This window comes from Oreochromis aureus, linkage group 1 (genome assembly GCF_013358895.1).
Source record: "Oreochromis aureus strain Israel breed Guangdong linkage group 1, ZZ_aureus, whole genome shotgun sequence".
NCBI classification, from domain to species: domain Eukaryota; kingdom Metazoa; phylum Chordata; class Actinopteri; order Cichliformes; family Cichlidae; genus Oreochromis; species Oreochromis aureus.
In genome coordinates this window covers 24,669,575-24,682,634 of record NC_052942.1, presented here as the reverse complement: position 1 = coordinate 24,682,634, position 13,060 = coordinate 24,669,575, and the positions used below count along the sequence as shown (strand labels likewise).

The window sequence follows — 13,060 nt, the reverse complement described above, 5'->3', positions numbered from 1 at the left end:
GTACCATTTTGCGAAACAAGAGATAAATGTTCCACCAGTCCTACGAAAATCCTCCTTACCTGTATATTCCTATATAAACACCTTTCTTGTTCAACTTACAAGGGTTGTAGCGTTTTTCACTTCTCCAATTGCATTTGTAGTCAGAGGGAAACTGTAGCTTCTGAAAATGCACTCCCACTCCCACAGCAGGATGTCTTTGTAGCTCTGAAACGGTGTATGTGCCTGCTGAGTGTCTGTGTGTGTTTGTTGTGGGATTGGATAAGTGAGACCAGGCTTGCTGCCAGAGGGAGAGAGGGAGGTGAACGAGAAGGAAGAAAGAGAAACAGAGGCAGAGGGATGTTGCTTTTTGGACTTTGTTGTCTTCCCTGTAGATGTTGCTATGCACGCACGCTGATGCGCACACACGCACTTTGCTAAGATCAAAGTTAAGATCTCTAGAAGCACGGCTGTTGTCTACCATTACCACATCCTCATCGATCATAAGGATGACATCTCTTGTTTACAATTAGAGACAAAAACAGTGAGGCTTTTTTTGTTACCCCTGTCTGCCTGCTTCATCCATTTTACCAAATATCCTCCTTGGAGATTTGTTGAGCTGTCTATTTTTACAGGGAGGTGGTATGTGTGAGAAAATGTACAAAAGTGCCTGAGGTAGGAAGCGAGAGTGAGGAGGCTGCTTCACCACAAGCAGGCCTATTATTTCCCCGACCTGCCTGCTAGTAAGATGGGCTCCATGAGCAGTGACAACCGTAACGGTCACAGGTCCTCACAAACAATGACTAAGATTCTCTCTGTATCTCCCTGCAGGCTGACGCAGGGCCTCATGGGGCCAGCAGGGAACGTCTGGGCGCAGAAGGAGCCCTCTCCCAGGAAAAGGGTGGCCCCTCAGTCCCTGCACACCTCCTGGGAAACCCCTATGCCTTTGGTCTCACTCCGGGAGCTGTCATGCAGGAGTCACGGTTTCAACCTCTTAAGTGAGTCGATCCCTGCTTTAACATTTTCTATGGATTTGCAAAGTGTACATGTTCATTCAAGGCTGTATTAAAAATACAGCAGCAACGCTCATGTGCCTTGTTGACATGGGTGCTGGGAAGCAATTTGTATAGTTTCTTGGTAAAAATTTAATGAATTTCCACAACACTGAACACATACAAATCGAAGTCACAATATTTTTTTTTTCGTGTTTTGTGCTTGTACTCCTTCTGTTACCTTCAGCCTGCCCAGACAGTTGCCTAACGCAGTGCCACCTGGTCCTGTACCAGAGGAGTATCTCCGGGGTTTTCGGCCTTATGCCACAGCCGAGGATGCCCTCCGGATGCCCTCTTTGCCCATGGGCCTAGACCCTGCCACTGCAGCTGCCTACTACTCCCACAGCTACCTGCACCACCCTTCAACCTTCCCTTCATACAGGTAGGCCTCTGCATTTGTTGACTTGGCATCCATTTCCTCTGAGAGTGAACTGTGCAAAACCAGGACATACAACTGAAGCAGATATTTGTTCTGCTCGTTCTGCTCAGCAGTAAATGCAGTAGTGTATAAATGACCTTGAATTCAAGCTCTCAGAGTTAAAATGATTTTTTTGTTAGCTTTTTTATGTGTGTATTTGTTTAACTAGAGGTAAGATTATTATGAAGTGTAAAGAAGTTAAAGGGAGATGCAAAAAAGACATGACAGCACAAATTAAAATGAAATTCCAGATAAAAGACTATCACAACAGAAGGAAGGAAGTCTGCAAACAGAAGCGAGATAAGAGTGTCTGTTAAAAAGTACATTCTACTACTGAGCACTGGGGGCACTGGGAGTCTTTGCAAAAGATCAGATCAGAGTCTTAAATGATAGCTATATGAGTGCAGGCTGTATTTTCTGACAGGCTGTTGCTAACAAGCCTCTTAGAAAATATCTGGCTCAGCTGTATCAGAAAATGCTTAACAGACTGATTAAAAATAGATATACATGACTGCTCGGAAGGCTGTAGTAATGTTATTTGCATACTTTAGAAGTATTATAATAAAAGTTAATAAAATAAAAACAGCATGCTTTTGTTTCTGTTTTGAAGCTGTGTAAGGCACAACCCATTTTCCATGTCTTTACCCAAGCTAGGCTATACCTATGGATTAAATGAGAGGAGGAGAGCAACAGCTTGCTTTTAAATTTTTTACTTCATGTCTGGAGCATCTGTGTGCTTGTGAGAAATTATTATTGTTAATATTAATATTGTTCTGAAATTTTTATTGATTGATTGATTTTTTTTTTTGGCATCCTTTACAAAAGCAACAGCACAATGATTATTAACAGCAACAAAACAAACACAGTCAGAAATATAGTGTGGAATATTTGTTAAATTAATTGAATCTTTCATGGACACTGTGTACGATCATGTGCACTCTGTGTGTATGTTGAAAAGGGCCAGGCTTGCTTTGGGCTGTCTTACAGGCTGTGTGCCCCTGGTCTGTCAACCAAGCAAGATCACAGGACTGCAGCACCCATCACACACTGTGCTGTAATGGATTTAATGAGGGCTTGAGCAGCGAATGCCACACACATACACAAACACACAGTAGTGCATCAACATACAGTGCACTGTCTTCCTGGATGCTGTGTTGTGATTGAGGTTATCTGACAGACACTGTTACTTCCTTGGAAGATGGAAAAGCCTGTGATGTTCCTTCTTTGGAAGATGGAGGCACACAGGTTAATGAAAGTGAACGCTGCACTATCACACAGGGAGACTGACTGACTCCCTCTTTTCCTCTCTTTTCTCTCTCTCTCGCTTTTTATCTCTCAGGATGGATGACCCGTTCTGCCTCTCTGCTTTGAGGTCACCTTTCTACCCACTGCCAACAGGGGGAGCTTTACCCCCTATCCACCCCTCTGCTGTTCACATGCATCTACCAGGCATCCGCTACCCTGGAGATTTCACGCACCCTTCATTGTCGGCATTGCAGTCTGACAGGTAAAGCCTGCTTAATTGATGCGTGCCGTATACAGTCACATGTATTTATATGAGGTATATCAAAGTGGTGTGCTGCGGTCATGGGTTGTCCTCAGTCACATCATCTTTCCTCTTTTGTTTCTCTCTCCACTCTGTTTTTTAGGCTTCAGCTAGAGGATGAGCTGCGGCAACGGGAGAGGGAACGCGAACGAGAACGCGAGCGTGAAAAAGAGAGGGAACGAGAGGCTGAGAGAGAGAAGGAACGGGAGAGAGAACGCGAAAGGGAGAGGGAACGGGAAGAGGCGGAGAGGGAGAGGCAACGAGAAAGGGAAAGGGAGAGGGAGAGGGAGCGCGAGAGAGAACGGGAGAAGGAGAGAGAAAGAGAGAAGGAACTCGAGAGGCAGAAGGAGAGGGCACTGAGGGAAAAAGAGCTGCAGGCATCCAAGGCCATGGAGAACCACTATCTGGCTGAGCTCCATGCCATGAGAGGACAGGAGGACCGAACCAAGCCTGAAAGACTAACCCCTAATCGGGCTGGTATGTGTCTGTGCATCCCACCTAGCCTCGATTAGCTACAGTCTTTGTACCTTTAAAGTGGATATTTCTGATATTTCTGACTCTTCAAAGCCATTTTATAGACCAAATAAATACACAAAATTAATTTGTGAAGTAATTGTTTCATGAACGTAATTATCTGTTATAAATTCTTTTATACCGATCTTTCTCTACAGACAAAACCAAAGAGCCCGCTCTTCCAGCTCCCAAACCAGTCCCACCAGGAATCCATCCATCTGTAGTCCAATCACATCATGGTCTAATCTCAGGCCACAGCATCTACATGGGGACTGGCGCTGCAGGAACAGGGCTTGCAGCCTCAATGATTGCTCAGAGGAACAACGAGGAGGAGAGGTGGATGGCACGGCAACGCAAGCTGCGACAGGAGAAAGAAGATCGTCAGTGCCAGGTGTCTGAATTCCGCCAGCAGGTTCTGGAGCAGCACCTGGACTTGGGTCGGCCAGGTGACACTCCAGATCACAGGATGGAGTCACACAGGTGAAGCAACATGCTTGTTTCAGTCCAGTCAATTTGTGCAAAAATGTCATACAACATAGCATGTAGTTGTGCAATACATGCTGTTGCAGTATTTATTTTCTCCTGTTATCTGATAGAGACGAGCAGCTTTGGGGGGTTTTTGACACCAATATTCATGCATGCATTCAATGTGCTCACTATTTCTGGGGGTTTTTGGCTGGCTCTGCTAGTCTGATAGGGACAGTTGTGCCTGTGGTTTTGAAGTCTTGGAGGCTGGCAGGCTTTAGAAGTTTGTTTTCAGGCAGGACTGTAAAAGAGTAAGAAGCTTCACATCTACTTTATATCTGTCCAAGCTCCCTTCCAGGCCTGACATGTAGAAAAATAAGATGCACTGTTTAGGCATTGTTGTAGGTTGTGAAGAGGAATCCTGATGACTGCTGTTTCATGAGTTGAAATGGGTAAGGGGTTCAAATAGCCAGCAAGTGGAACTGCTAAGATACACAAGGGCTAATACTTTTTTAATCCTCTCACTCTTGCATAGCATAAGCCCCAGACCTTATTTGTTACTGTGCTTCTGTGTGTGTTATTGTGTTTGATTCAGAAGTGAGGTTGTGGTTCATGCTGGTAGGACCGGAAAGATACACACGTCTGCTATCAGTAACCTACAGTATAATCGCAGAATCACAGCTGACAGGCTGCAGATTGCAGATAAGACACATTTACTCAGTGACACACACACAAACACACACAAACACACAGAAAAGAAAACACAAACAGGAGGCATAGATAATTTGACTGGTCATGCAGTGCCTGCTCCTGCCAGGTTTGATTTGGAAAGAAGTTTGAGACAGTGTCCATCAGTCGTCTGCCATTACCATTTCTTCCCCCCCCCCCCACTGTATCATTCTTTCCTTTACAACCTTGCTCTCCCTTTAAGGCTATTTTCTTCTACTCTCATCATTTAATGTGAGCTCTATTCTAATAATTCATTGTTTTTCTTAAGCTCTCTCTGTCAGTCCTTCTCCTCTCCGGAAGCCTGTTAGGAGAACATGGCTCCGGCCTCTTCCTCAGTATACTGCACTCTTCCTGTGTGTGCATGCCTCACTACAAGGGCCTACCAGATCAAAAACAGCTCTCTATATCTGGAGGACAGTGTGTGTGCCTTGGCCACATTCTCACTCTGCTCTGGGCTACTCTGTCTGGGCTTGATAACACTGCTTTGCACAGACACGCAAATCCACAGACATACTGACATGGATGAAAGGAAGTAGGCAGGGCATATGGGCAAATGTTGTTCGTCCCTGCATAGCATGCATGATTCAGAAACACTATTTCTCCATTTTAGAAGAGATGTGGGTGTTGCCCTGCATGTATAACAGATTAATAATTGCTGTTCTGTTGTATCTCTGCAGACCAATAGCTAATCATCATGAACCAGGAAACAGGGAACTCAACCCTCTCTTAGGTGCCCCTCCACCTCTCATCTCCCCCAAACCTCCACAGCCACCGCGTGAACATCACCCTCCGCCTCCTACCACCCTGTGGAACCCTGCATCTCTTATAGACACAGCCTCAGAGTCGAGACGTAACCACGAGCCCTCAGGGATGGGACACTATGAGCTCAGTCGGCTGCCCCCAGGACCCTCCAGATATGAAGACGGAGCCCGAAGAAGAGACGGGGGTGCAATGGAGAAATATCCTCCTTTGAGAGGTCCCCCAGGTCTGCCTGAGCCCAGCACATACCTTGCTGATTTAGAGAAATCCGCCCAGTCATTTTTGAGCCAGCAGAGGGCTTCCATGTCTCTGTCCAGCCAATATGAACTGGAGGGAAGCCTGAAAACCAATGCTGGAATAAAGAGCCTCCAGGGTCACCCAGGGTATAGTAGACATGGACAAGCAGTGGTTTCTGGGCCAGCAATGGGACTGGGACAGGTAGCCTCATTCGGCATGGTCCCAGACCCGAAGTTGATCTATGACGAGTTTCTTCAGCAGCACCGGAGGCCTGTCAGCAAGCTGGACCTGGAGGAGAAGAGGAGAAAGGAGGCCAGGGAGAAAGGTACTTACCCACATACTATGATGAGATGTATAATTTGCTTGGAAAATCAAAGATCAGTTCTTTATATATACATATATATATATATATATATATATATATATATATATATATATATATATATATAGAACTAACATCCTTATTAGAGGATTTAAAAAGTTGAGAGTCAGGGGTGACCTCTGTGTTTGCTGCAGGGTACTATTATGAGCTGGATGACTCATACGATGAGAGTGATGAAGAAGAGGTGAGAGCCCACCTCAGGAGAGTAGCAGAGCAGCCTCCGCTGAAACTGGATGACTCTACAGAGGTAAAAAGATTTTCCATCACATGTGCTTTCTGTACCTTTGCATGATTGAAGAACACACGAGCGCTCATGATGAAACATCACAGTAAGATGATTGTTTTTCTCATCTCTGTACAGAAATTGGACTTTCTGGGAGTGTTTGGCCTTACCACAGTGGGCCGACGGGATGAGCTGGTGCAGCAGAAGAGAAGGAAGAGAAGGAGGATGCTCAGAGAGCACAGTCCCTCCCCACCTGCCTCACAATCAAAACGCACTCCTCCACCTCAGCTCAGCACACGTTTTACCCCTGAGGAGATGGACCGAGCGCCAGAGTTGGAGGATAAGAAGCGATTCCTCACCATGTTTAGACTGTCCCATGTGACTGTACAGCAGAGAAAAGGTAAGGCAATTTTTAGTGAGAAAGAGATTAGAGCATTCTACACTTTTGATTTGCTTACTCATTTTTGCTTTAACCCTCCAGGTGTGTGTGTGTTGTGTGTGTATGTATGTATGTATGTATGTATGTATATATATATATATATATATATATATATATATATATATATATATATATATATATATATATATATATATATATATATATATATTTACATATATATATATATATATATATATATTTACACATACATATATATATATATATATATATATATATATATATATATGTATGTATGTATGTATGTATATATATATATATATATATATATATATATATGTGTAGTCTGTTCTGCTGTTATTTTAAATGTGCATCTTTTAGTTTTGCTTTTTTGTGGTTGGTGGAAGAGCTAACCTTGCCTATCAGTGCATGACTGGCTCCCTCATTGCAAAAGTAAAGATCTCCTGTATGAAAGAGGTCATGCTTGTTGCCTTCAATGAGAAAATTTCATAAATTGGGGATAGAGACTACTTTTCCCTGACACTGACAAATGTTTGAACATTATATCAAGGAATAACAGGGCACACATCAGTATGCTTTGGCAATCTAGCTAGTAACTCGTACAGCACAGAACTGCCCCAGTGCCTTTAACGCACCATACCAAACACCTCCATCAATTATTCATATATTTTCTCTTTGACATCTCATTTCAGCAGTGTAAAGAAGAGTGATTGCATGCTCATTTAGCTCTTAGAGAGTACTAGTCATTTTCAGTTCATCCTACATCTCATTAATGCTTTACTTCCATTACCTTCTCTCAAGGTAGCTTGCTGACTAAAGCCTCAAAGGAAATAAGGGGTTGAAATGATCATGTCAGTGCCATATACCTATATTAAATGCATCATATTTAATATATTTTTAACGTAACATAACATATATATATTATATTTAACAATGCATTCCAAAAATTGACCTATGTCAGGGTCTCTTTACACGGCCAAAATGTGCCTAAATCTCAAAAATAGACACACATGCATTGACTGAATTAGGAGTGGCAACAGTAGGCTTACAATGATCTTAGTCTAATACTCTTCATTTACTCTTCATTTACTGTTTCCTAATCACAGATGCCAGGCCTCCCACACTGTCAGGCCACCTCCTTTTACACACACACACAGACACACACACACACATACACACACACACATTACACTTGGCAAAATGAGTGCTTCTGAGTGAAACTGGATATAAGACTAGGACTGATGTAAAAAAAATTTTTTTTCTGTTTTAGATAATGAAAGGGTAGTGGAGCTGCTACAGGCAATTAAAGAAAAGACTGTGACCTTGGATACCATCAGACATGCTCCACATCCACTGTGTAAAAGTCCTCCAACTCAGATATCTAGTAAGTTACGTGCTAATGAACATAAACACACACAACTTGTCATCCCTGAAGTAATGGTTAAAGTGGTGCTAATCTATGGAATGCAAATGAAGAGGGGTTTTAATTGGAGCCGTGAATGTGAAGATGTAAAGTAACAACAGTGTCTCATTGTATTGTAATATTGTGGATCTTGACCTCATCATCACTAACATATGTTTAAATGATTGCAGATCCTGCATTCTCCCAGCCTCCCTCTGAACCAGAGGAGCACCACAGTGTCAGACCACGCAGCCCCTCCTCGCATTGCCCAACATCCCCCAATGGGCATCCAAAACCCCTTGGGGACACATTAAGACCAAAGGCACCCCCTTCTCCAGCTGTCTACCCAGACAAGGCCCGGGGGCCCAGTGAGGGACCGATCTCAAAGAGGAGCTCCAGCCTGCTTAACAGCTTGAGGCCCCCACTCCCCCTGCAGGCTAAAGAAGGTCATCACAGCATCAATGGGCGCACACAACCCCGGGACTTCGCCCGAGAGGAATTTGCCCAGCAGTTCCACGAATCTGTGCTACAGTCCACTCTACAGAAACATAAAGGTAAACAGCTCAAAATAAGGTCTAACAGGTATCTTTGGAAAGGTGAATAAATGGAGAGCAGGACAACATAATGTTTGGAGACTCTATCAAATATGAAGAAATGATGGAAAATATTCCCATCCGTAAAATATAAAATTGATGAAATATGACATCTCTTTCCTCTCCTCAACATTTGTCCATTAGGTGGAGCCGCAGGGGTGTCAGAGTCATCCCACCTCCAGGAGTCCTCTGTTCACTACAACATTCCCGAGCTTCAGGGCCCTCCTGGCCGACCACCACAGCCACATTCACAGTCCCGCTCAACTCCACAGTCATTTCCACATCCACTTTTGCACTCTCACCCTCAGCCCAACGGGCAGCACCTCTCAATGCCTCAGCACAGGGAGGCATCGGGGATGAGGGAGGACGTGTCTGGTCCAGAGGATTCTGAAGAGGAAGACGATGAGGAGGAAGAAGAGGCTTCAGTTTTCAAGTGGCAGGGGATTGAATCTATATTTGAAGCTTATCAGGAATATGTGGAAGGTAAGTAGCTGAGGTGCCTGTGCAGCAGTTATACTACTTGAAAATCTGACAACTCTGCCCATTTGTATTACATGGATTGATATTAGATCACTTTATATACATAAACAGCTTTAACAGTCCCTCGGTTATTATCATTGTATAATTCTATGAGGGATTAGGGGTTTTCTTTATTCTTTGAAATATATACTGAGATTACTGATGGTGTACAAACACATATTATACTGTGGTTAAGTATACACCACAGTATAATATGTGTCACTGATTTATCCCCTAAATCAAAATTACTTGGTTTAGATTCAACTATATATTTTTTCCGTCATTGAGCATGATCTACAAATATGCAAATTGGCCCCGGCTTCACCTTTTAGCTCTTTGCCTGCAGCGAGGCCCTACTTTTCTATTCACTTCTGTGAGCCCCACTCAACTACGCATTCTCCTGCTAGATGTAAAGAGACACAGTGCTAATATTCAGTGAAGAAAAAGAAAAACACAGTGCTTAAACTTGTAAATCTGAATGTCTGGAACACAGAGAGCGCTTTGTTCCTGCAGGTCATGAAAAAAAAGTCACAGAACCCTTAAAAACGTCCACAACACATTGGGTAATCAATCGCATATATCAAAAATAAAACACTAAAAGTAAGGTAACTAACTGTAGTCAACATTTGTAGTTTCTATAAATAAATTATGTCATATAAATACGTTTCTGGATGAAAAACTACAGTAGAAATAAAGAATATTAAAGCCAACCACACATTTCTGGTTTATTGCCACTACATATGCTTGGGAAAAGTAAATAAAACAGGTGATAATAACTAAGTAATGATTTATGAAGTTTGAAAGAGCTGTCACATTATTTCTGTAATGTTCTGTTGTGCTTTCGTGTCACTTCCTTATGAGTACAATGTATCTCCTATTTTAAGTTGTTGTAACATTCTGTCTCCACTAGAGGGTAGTAGTCATTGTTCATCTTACACAATTCAATTTGTAATTAGTATTTGTACAAGAAAATTAGTGAAAAATGGTTGAGTTGATCTCTAATTACTCCCTGTCTCACATTCACAGCCAGCCACTAGTGTATTTTAAGACCTTTAACAATGAAGGCACGAGCCTGAAGGCGTTTGCAGCAGATTATCCTGCATCTACTACATAGATGGTCCAAATTCTGCTAATCCTGTTTTTCTTCATTTTCTCTTATTCCATTTTCTGATCCAGAGCAAACTTTGGAGCGACAAGTACTGCAGAGCCAGTGTCGAAGACTAGAAGCTCAGAACTACAACCTTAGTCTAACTGCTGAGCAGCTGTCTCATACCATGGGGGTAAGACAAGCATACGGAGCCACTTAAGCTGAGGCCAGGAAGTCAAAATATTTACTGCATAACTGCAAGTGACTTAGCAGCGGCGCTCTGCTAAGAAATTATGAGCACGTATAATAGGAGTAGGTGCACCACTTTACTTATTTTCATGGATCAGTGGTTTCATAAATAGCAGAACAAAGTAAAAACTGATGCTTTACACTATTGGCCTCTTCTGATTAATCACTGGAATCCAGACAGCTTTTCTTTATTACACTCATATTATTGCTTTTCTGTTTTTCTCTTATCTTTGTAAATATTGTTATATATAGCATAGGTTCGCCTTCTCATGAAGGTCACTGTGATTTAAAAATATATATATATGTTCTTATATATTTTTTAATGTCCTTGGTTACCTAGGAGCTGATGTCCCAAAGACAGAAGCTGGCAGTGGAAAGAGAGAAGCTACAAGCAGAGATGGAACACTTCAGGAAGTGTTTGACGCTGCCACAGACACACTGGCCAAGAGCCGGCCATTATAAAGGTTACCCTCCGAGGTGACCCTGACGCTGATTTTGATAGCCCTTGGGCCCCAGCCTCCTCCCCTTTCAGACTGACACCCAGAGTTTATTTTTAATGGCCTGGTCCTCATAGCTCCATGGAGGATAATACGGCTGGCTAGATACGATGAATGAATGAATGGAGTGAATGGATGGATAGATAGATAGGTGAGTGCACAGGAGACCGGACCATTCAGTGAAGTACAGGCAGTCTTTGGATTATGGGTCAACAGGGACTGCACCACAAGCCACTAATGTGTGCCAACGTAGCCAACTCCAAGATCAGTGAGTGTATGGGGCAGGAAAACCTGAAGATCAAGACGACACCTGCTTTTCATTCTTCAGTCCCTGCTGCGCTATTGTTCAGTCCCTGCATCCCTCACCGCCACAGCTACACAGACAATCCTGCCAATGAGGGAGCAGCTACCCCTGGAGGGGGGTGTCGTTACAAGACTTGAAAGCTCCAAATCTCCAAATGAAGACCTTTGGTCATTTGGGACTGAATTTTTTTTTCTTTTTTTCCTTTTACTTTGTGGCCACATGAGCTTTTGAACTGGAAATGCACTTAATAAAAGCTGAAGAACTACCTGGTGGTACTGTGTTACAACAAAGAACTGTTCAAATTAGGGAAGAACTTAGAAAATGCACATTTTTGGAAAGAATTAAGTAAATGTTTTATTTCGAAATAGAAAATTTGAAAATAAGAATTTTAAAAGGTGCTTAAGCCTTGTATTGTATATAATATGAAGACTTAAAAAGAATTTTGTATGTTTTTATTACTTTAATCATTGTTCTTTTAAAAGAAAAAGCCTGCCATTTTATATGTTTATGCTTTTTGGGTTGAAAAAAAAAGAAAGCCTTGCTTTTAGTGTTTGTACTGCTGCTGGCTAGAACAGCTTGTTTTGCGACATTTAGCAGAGTGAGAGGAAGCAGGATGCACTCCTCTTATTCTGTCCCGGCACTGCGCAGCTGAGACCCCAGCCACAGCCACTTTATCTGGCCTCTGAGCTCAGCAAAGCTTACTTAGAGGTCCTGAGATGTGGCTCCTGCCCTCCACTCCCCCTTCATTCACAGCAGTGTGTCTCTGTTTTAATGCCCATTTCATCAGCTCCTCCCGGTCAGCTTTACTGTTGCTGGCATGACTAGTTAATTAAGTACTCATGCAGAAACCAGATCCAAAGCCACTTTTTTTTTTACTTGATTTTCTTGATTATTGTAAGACATTTTCTTACACAGCCAGCAGATAAATATTGCTTTATCCTATTTTTGGACCTTCACTTTACTTTGTATGACGCTTAGCATTGAACTCAAACACACGATATGACGGTTTGCGGTATGCCTTACAAGATCAAGCCCCTGTCAGCAGCCATGAGACGAAATGGTGCCAAAATAATCATAAAAATATAGCATAGTAAATTATTAGTTGCAATTGGGTAGCCAAACATACAAACCAGAATGGCCATCTTATACCGCTGAATATGTTTGACATAACATCATCTACTCTTTGCATTTCTCTATTTTTAGGACCCTCTCCACTCCCACAAAGTTGCCAAGATGTCCTAGAAACCAGGCAGGACGCTTAACTGAGCAGCTCCTGGTACATTTAAAATCAGAGAGGTTTGCTTTACCTTGGATATCTGTTTACAACCTCCATCTGCCCCCCATCCTCCTAATGAGATTTGGCTCGTATTACAGTGACTTTCTACCCTGTAACTCATCTTGTCTCCACCTTATGGTTCTATGTGCGCTTGGGGACCTCAGACACAGTGAAATGAGGTGTCCAGGTCATTGTTTGACATGTTAAGGTGTGGTGGTGGGATGTTTGATGTGAATGGGTTAAGGATTTCAGTATTTGCAAATAAAAACTTTAAAAATGTACCAATATTTAATTTATTTAAAAAAAAAAAGTACTGAAGCACAACTTACCCCCTTACATACACTTTATTACAAGTGCCTCAAGAATTTGGGAGCATGTGAATGAGTTTCAGTCTACAGGACAGACATTACATGAC

At 42.5% G+C, this 13,060-nt stretch overlaps 1 protein-coding gene across 5 annotated transcripts in view; it reads left to right on the top strand.

The window, feature by feature from the left end:
* The window catches only part of gse1 (Gse1 coiled-coil protein), a 164,208-nt gene extending 151,284 nt beyond the window's left edge, over window positions 1-12,924 (top strand). For all 5 annotated transcript variants that reach the window (XM_039611231.1, XM_039611228.1, XM_039611234.1 and 2 more), the window contains 13 exons: window positions 808-974; window positions 1,216-1,410; window positions 2,786-2,953; window positions 3,096-3,469; window positions 3,664-3,985; window positions 5,377-6,020; window positions 6,212-6,324; window positions 6,439-6,700; window positions 7,989-8,102; window positions 8,312-8,674; window positions 8,858-9,196; window positions 10,409-10,512; window positions 10,909-12,924. In XM_039611231.1, coding sequence (XP_039467165.1) covers window positions 808-974; window positions 1,216-1,410; window positions 2,786-2,953; window positions 3,096-3,469; window positions 3,664-3,985; window positions 5,377-6,020; window positions 6,212-6,324; window positions 6,439-6,700; window positions 7,989-8,102; window positions 8,312-8,674; window positions 8,858-9,196; window positions 10,409-10,512; window positions 10,909-11,049 — 3,306 coding nt within the window. In that variant the 3' untranslated portion in view covers window positions 11,050-12,924. The remainder of the gene's footprint in view (window positions 1-807; window positions 975-1,215; window positions 1,411-2,785; window positions 2,954-3,095; window positions 3,470-3,663; window positions 3,986-5,376; window positions 6,021-6,211; window positions 6,325-6,438; window positions 6,701-7,988; window positions 8,103-8,311; window positions 8,675-8,857; window positions 9,197-10,408; window positions 10,513-10,908) is intronic.
* The last annotated feature ends 136 nt before the right edge of the window (window positions 12,925-13,060 follow it).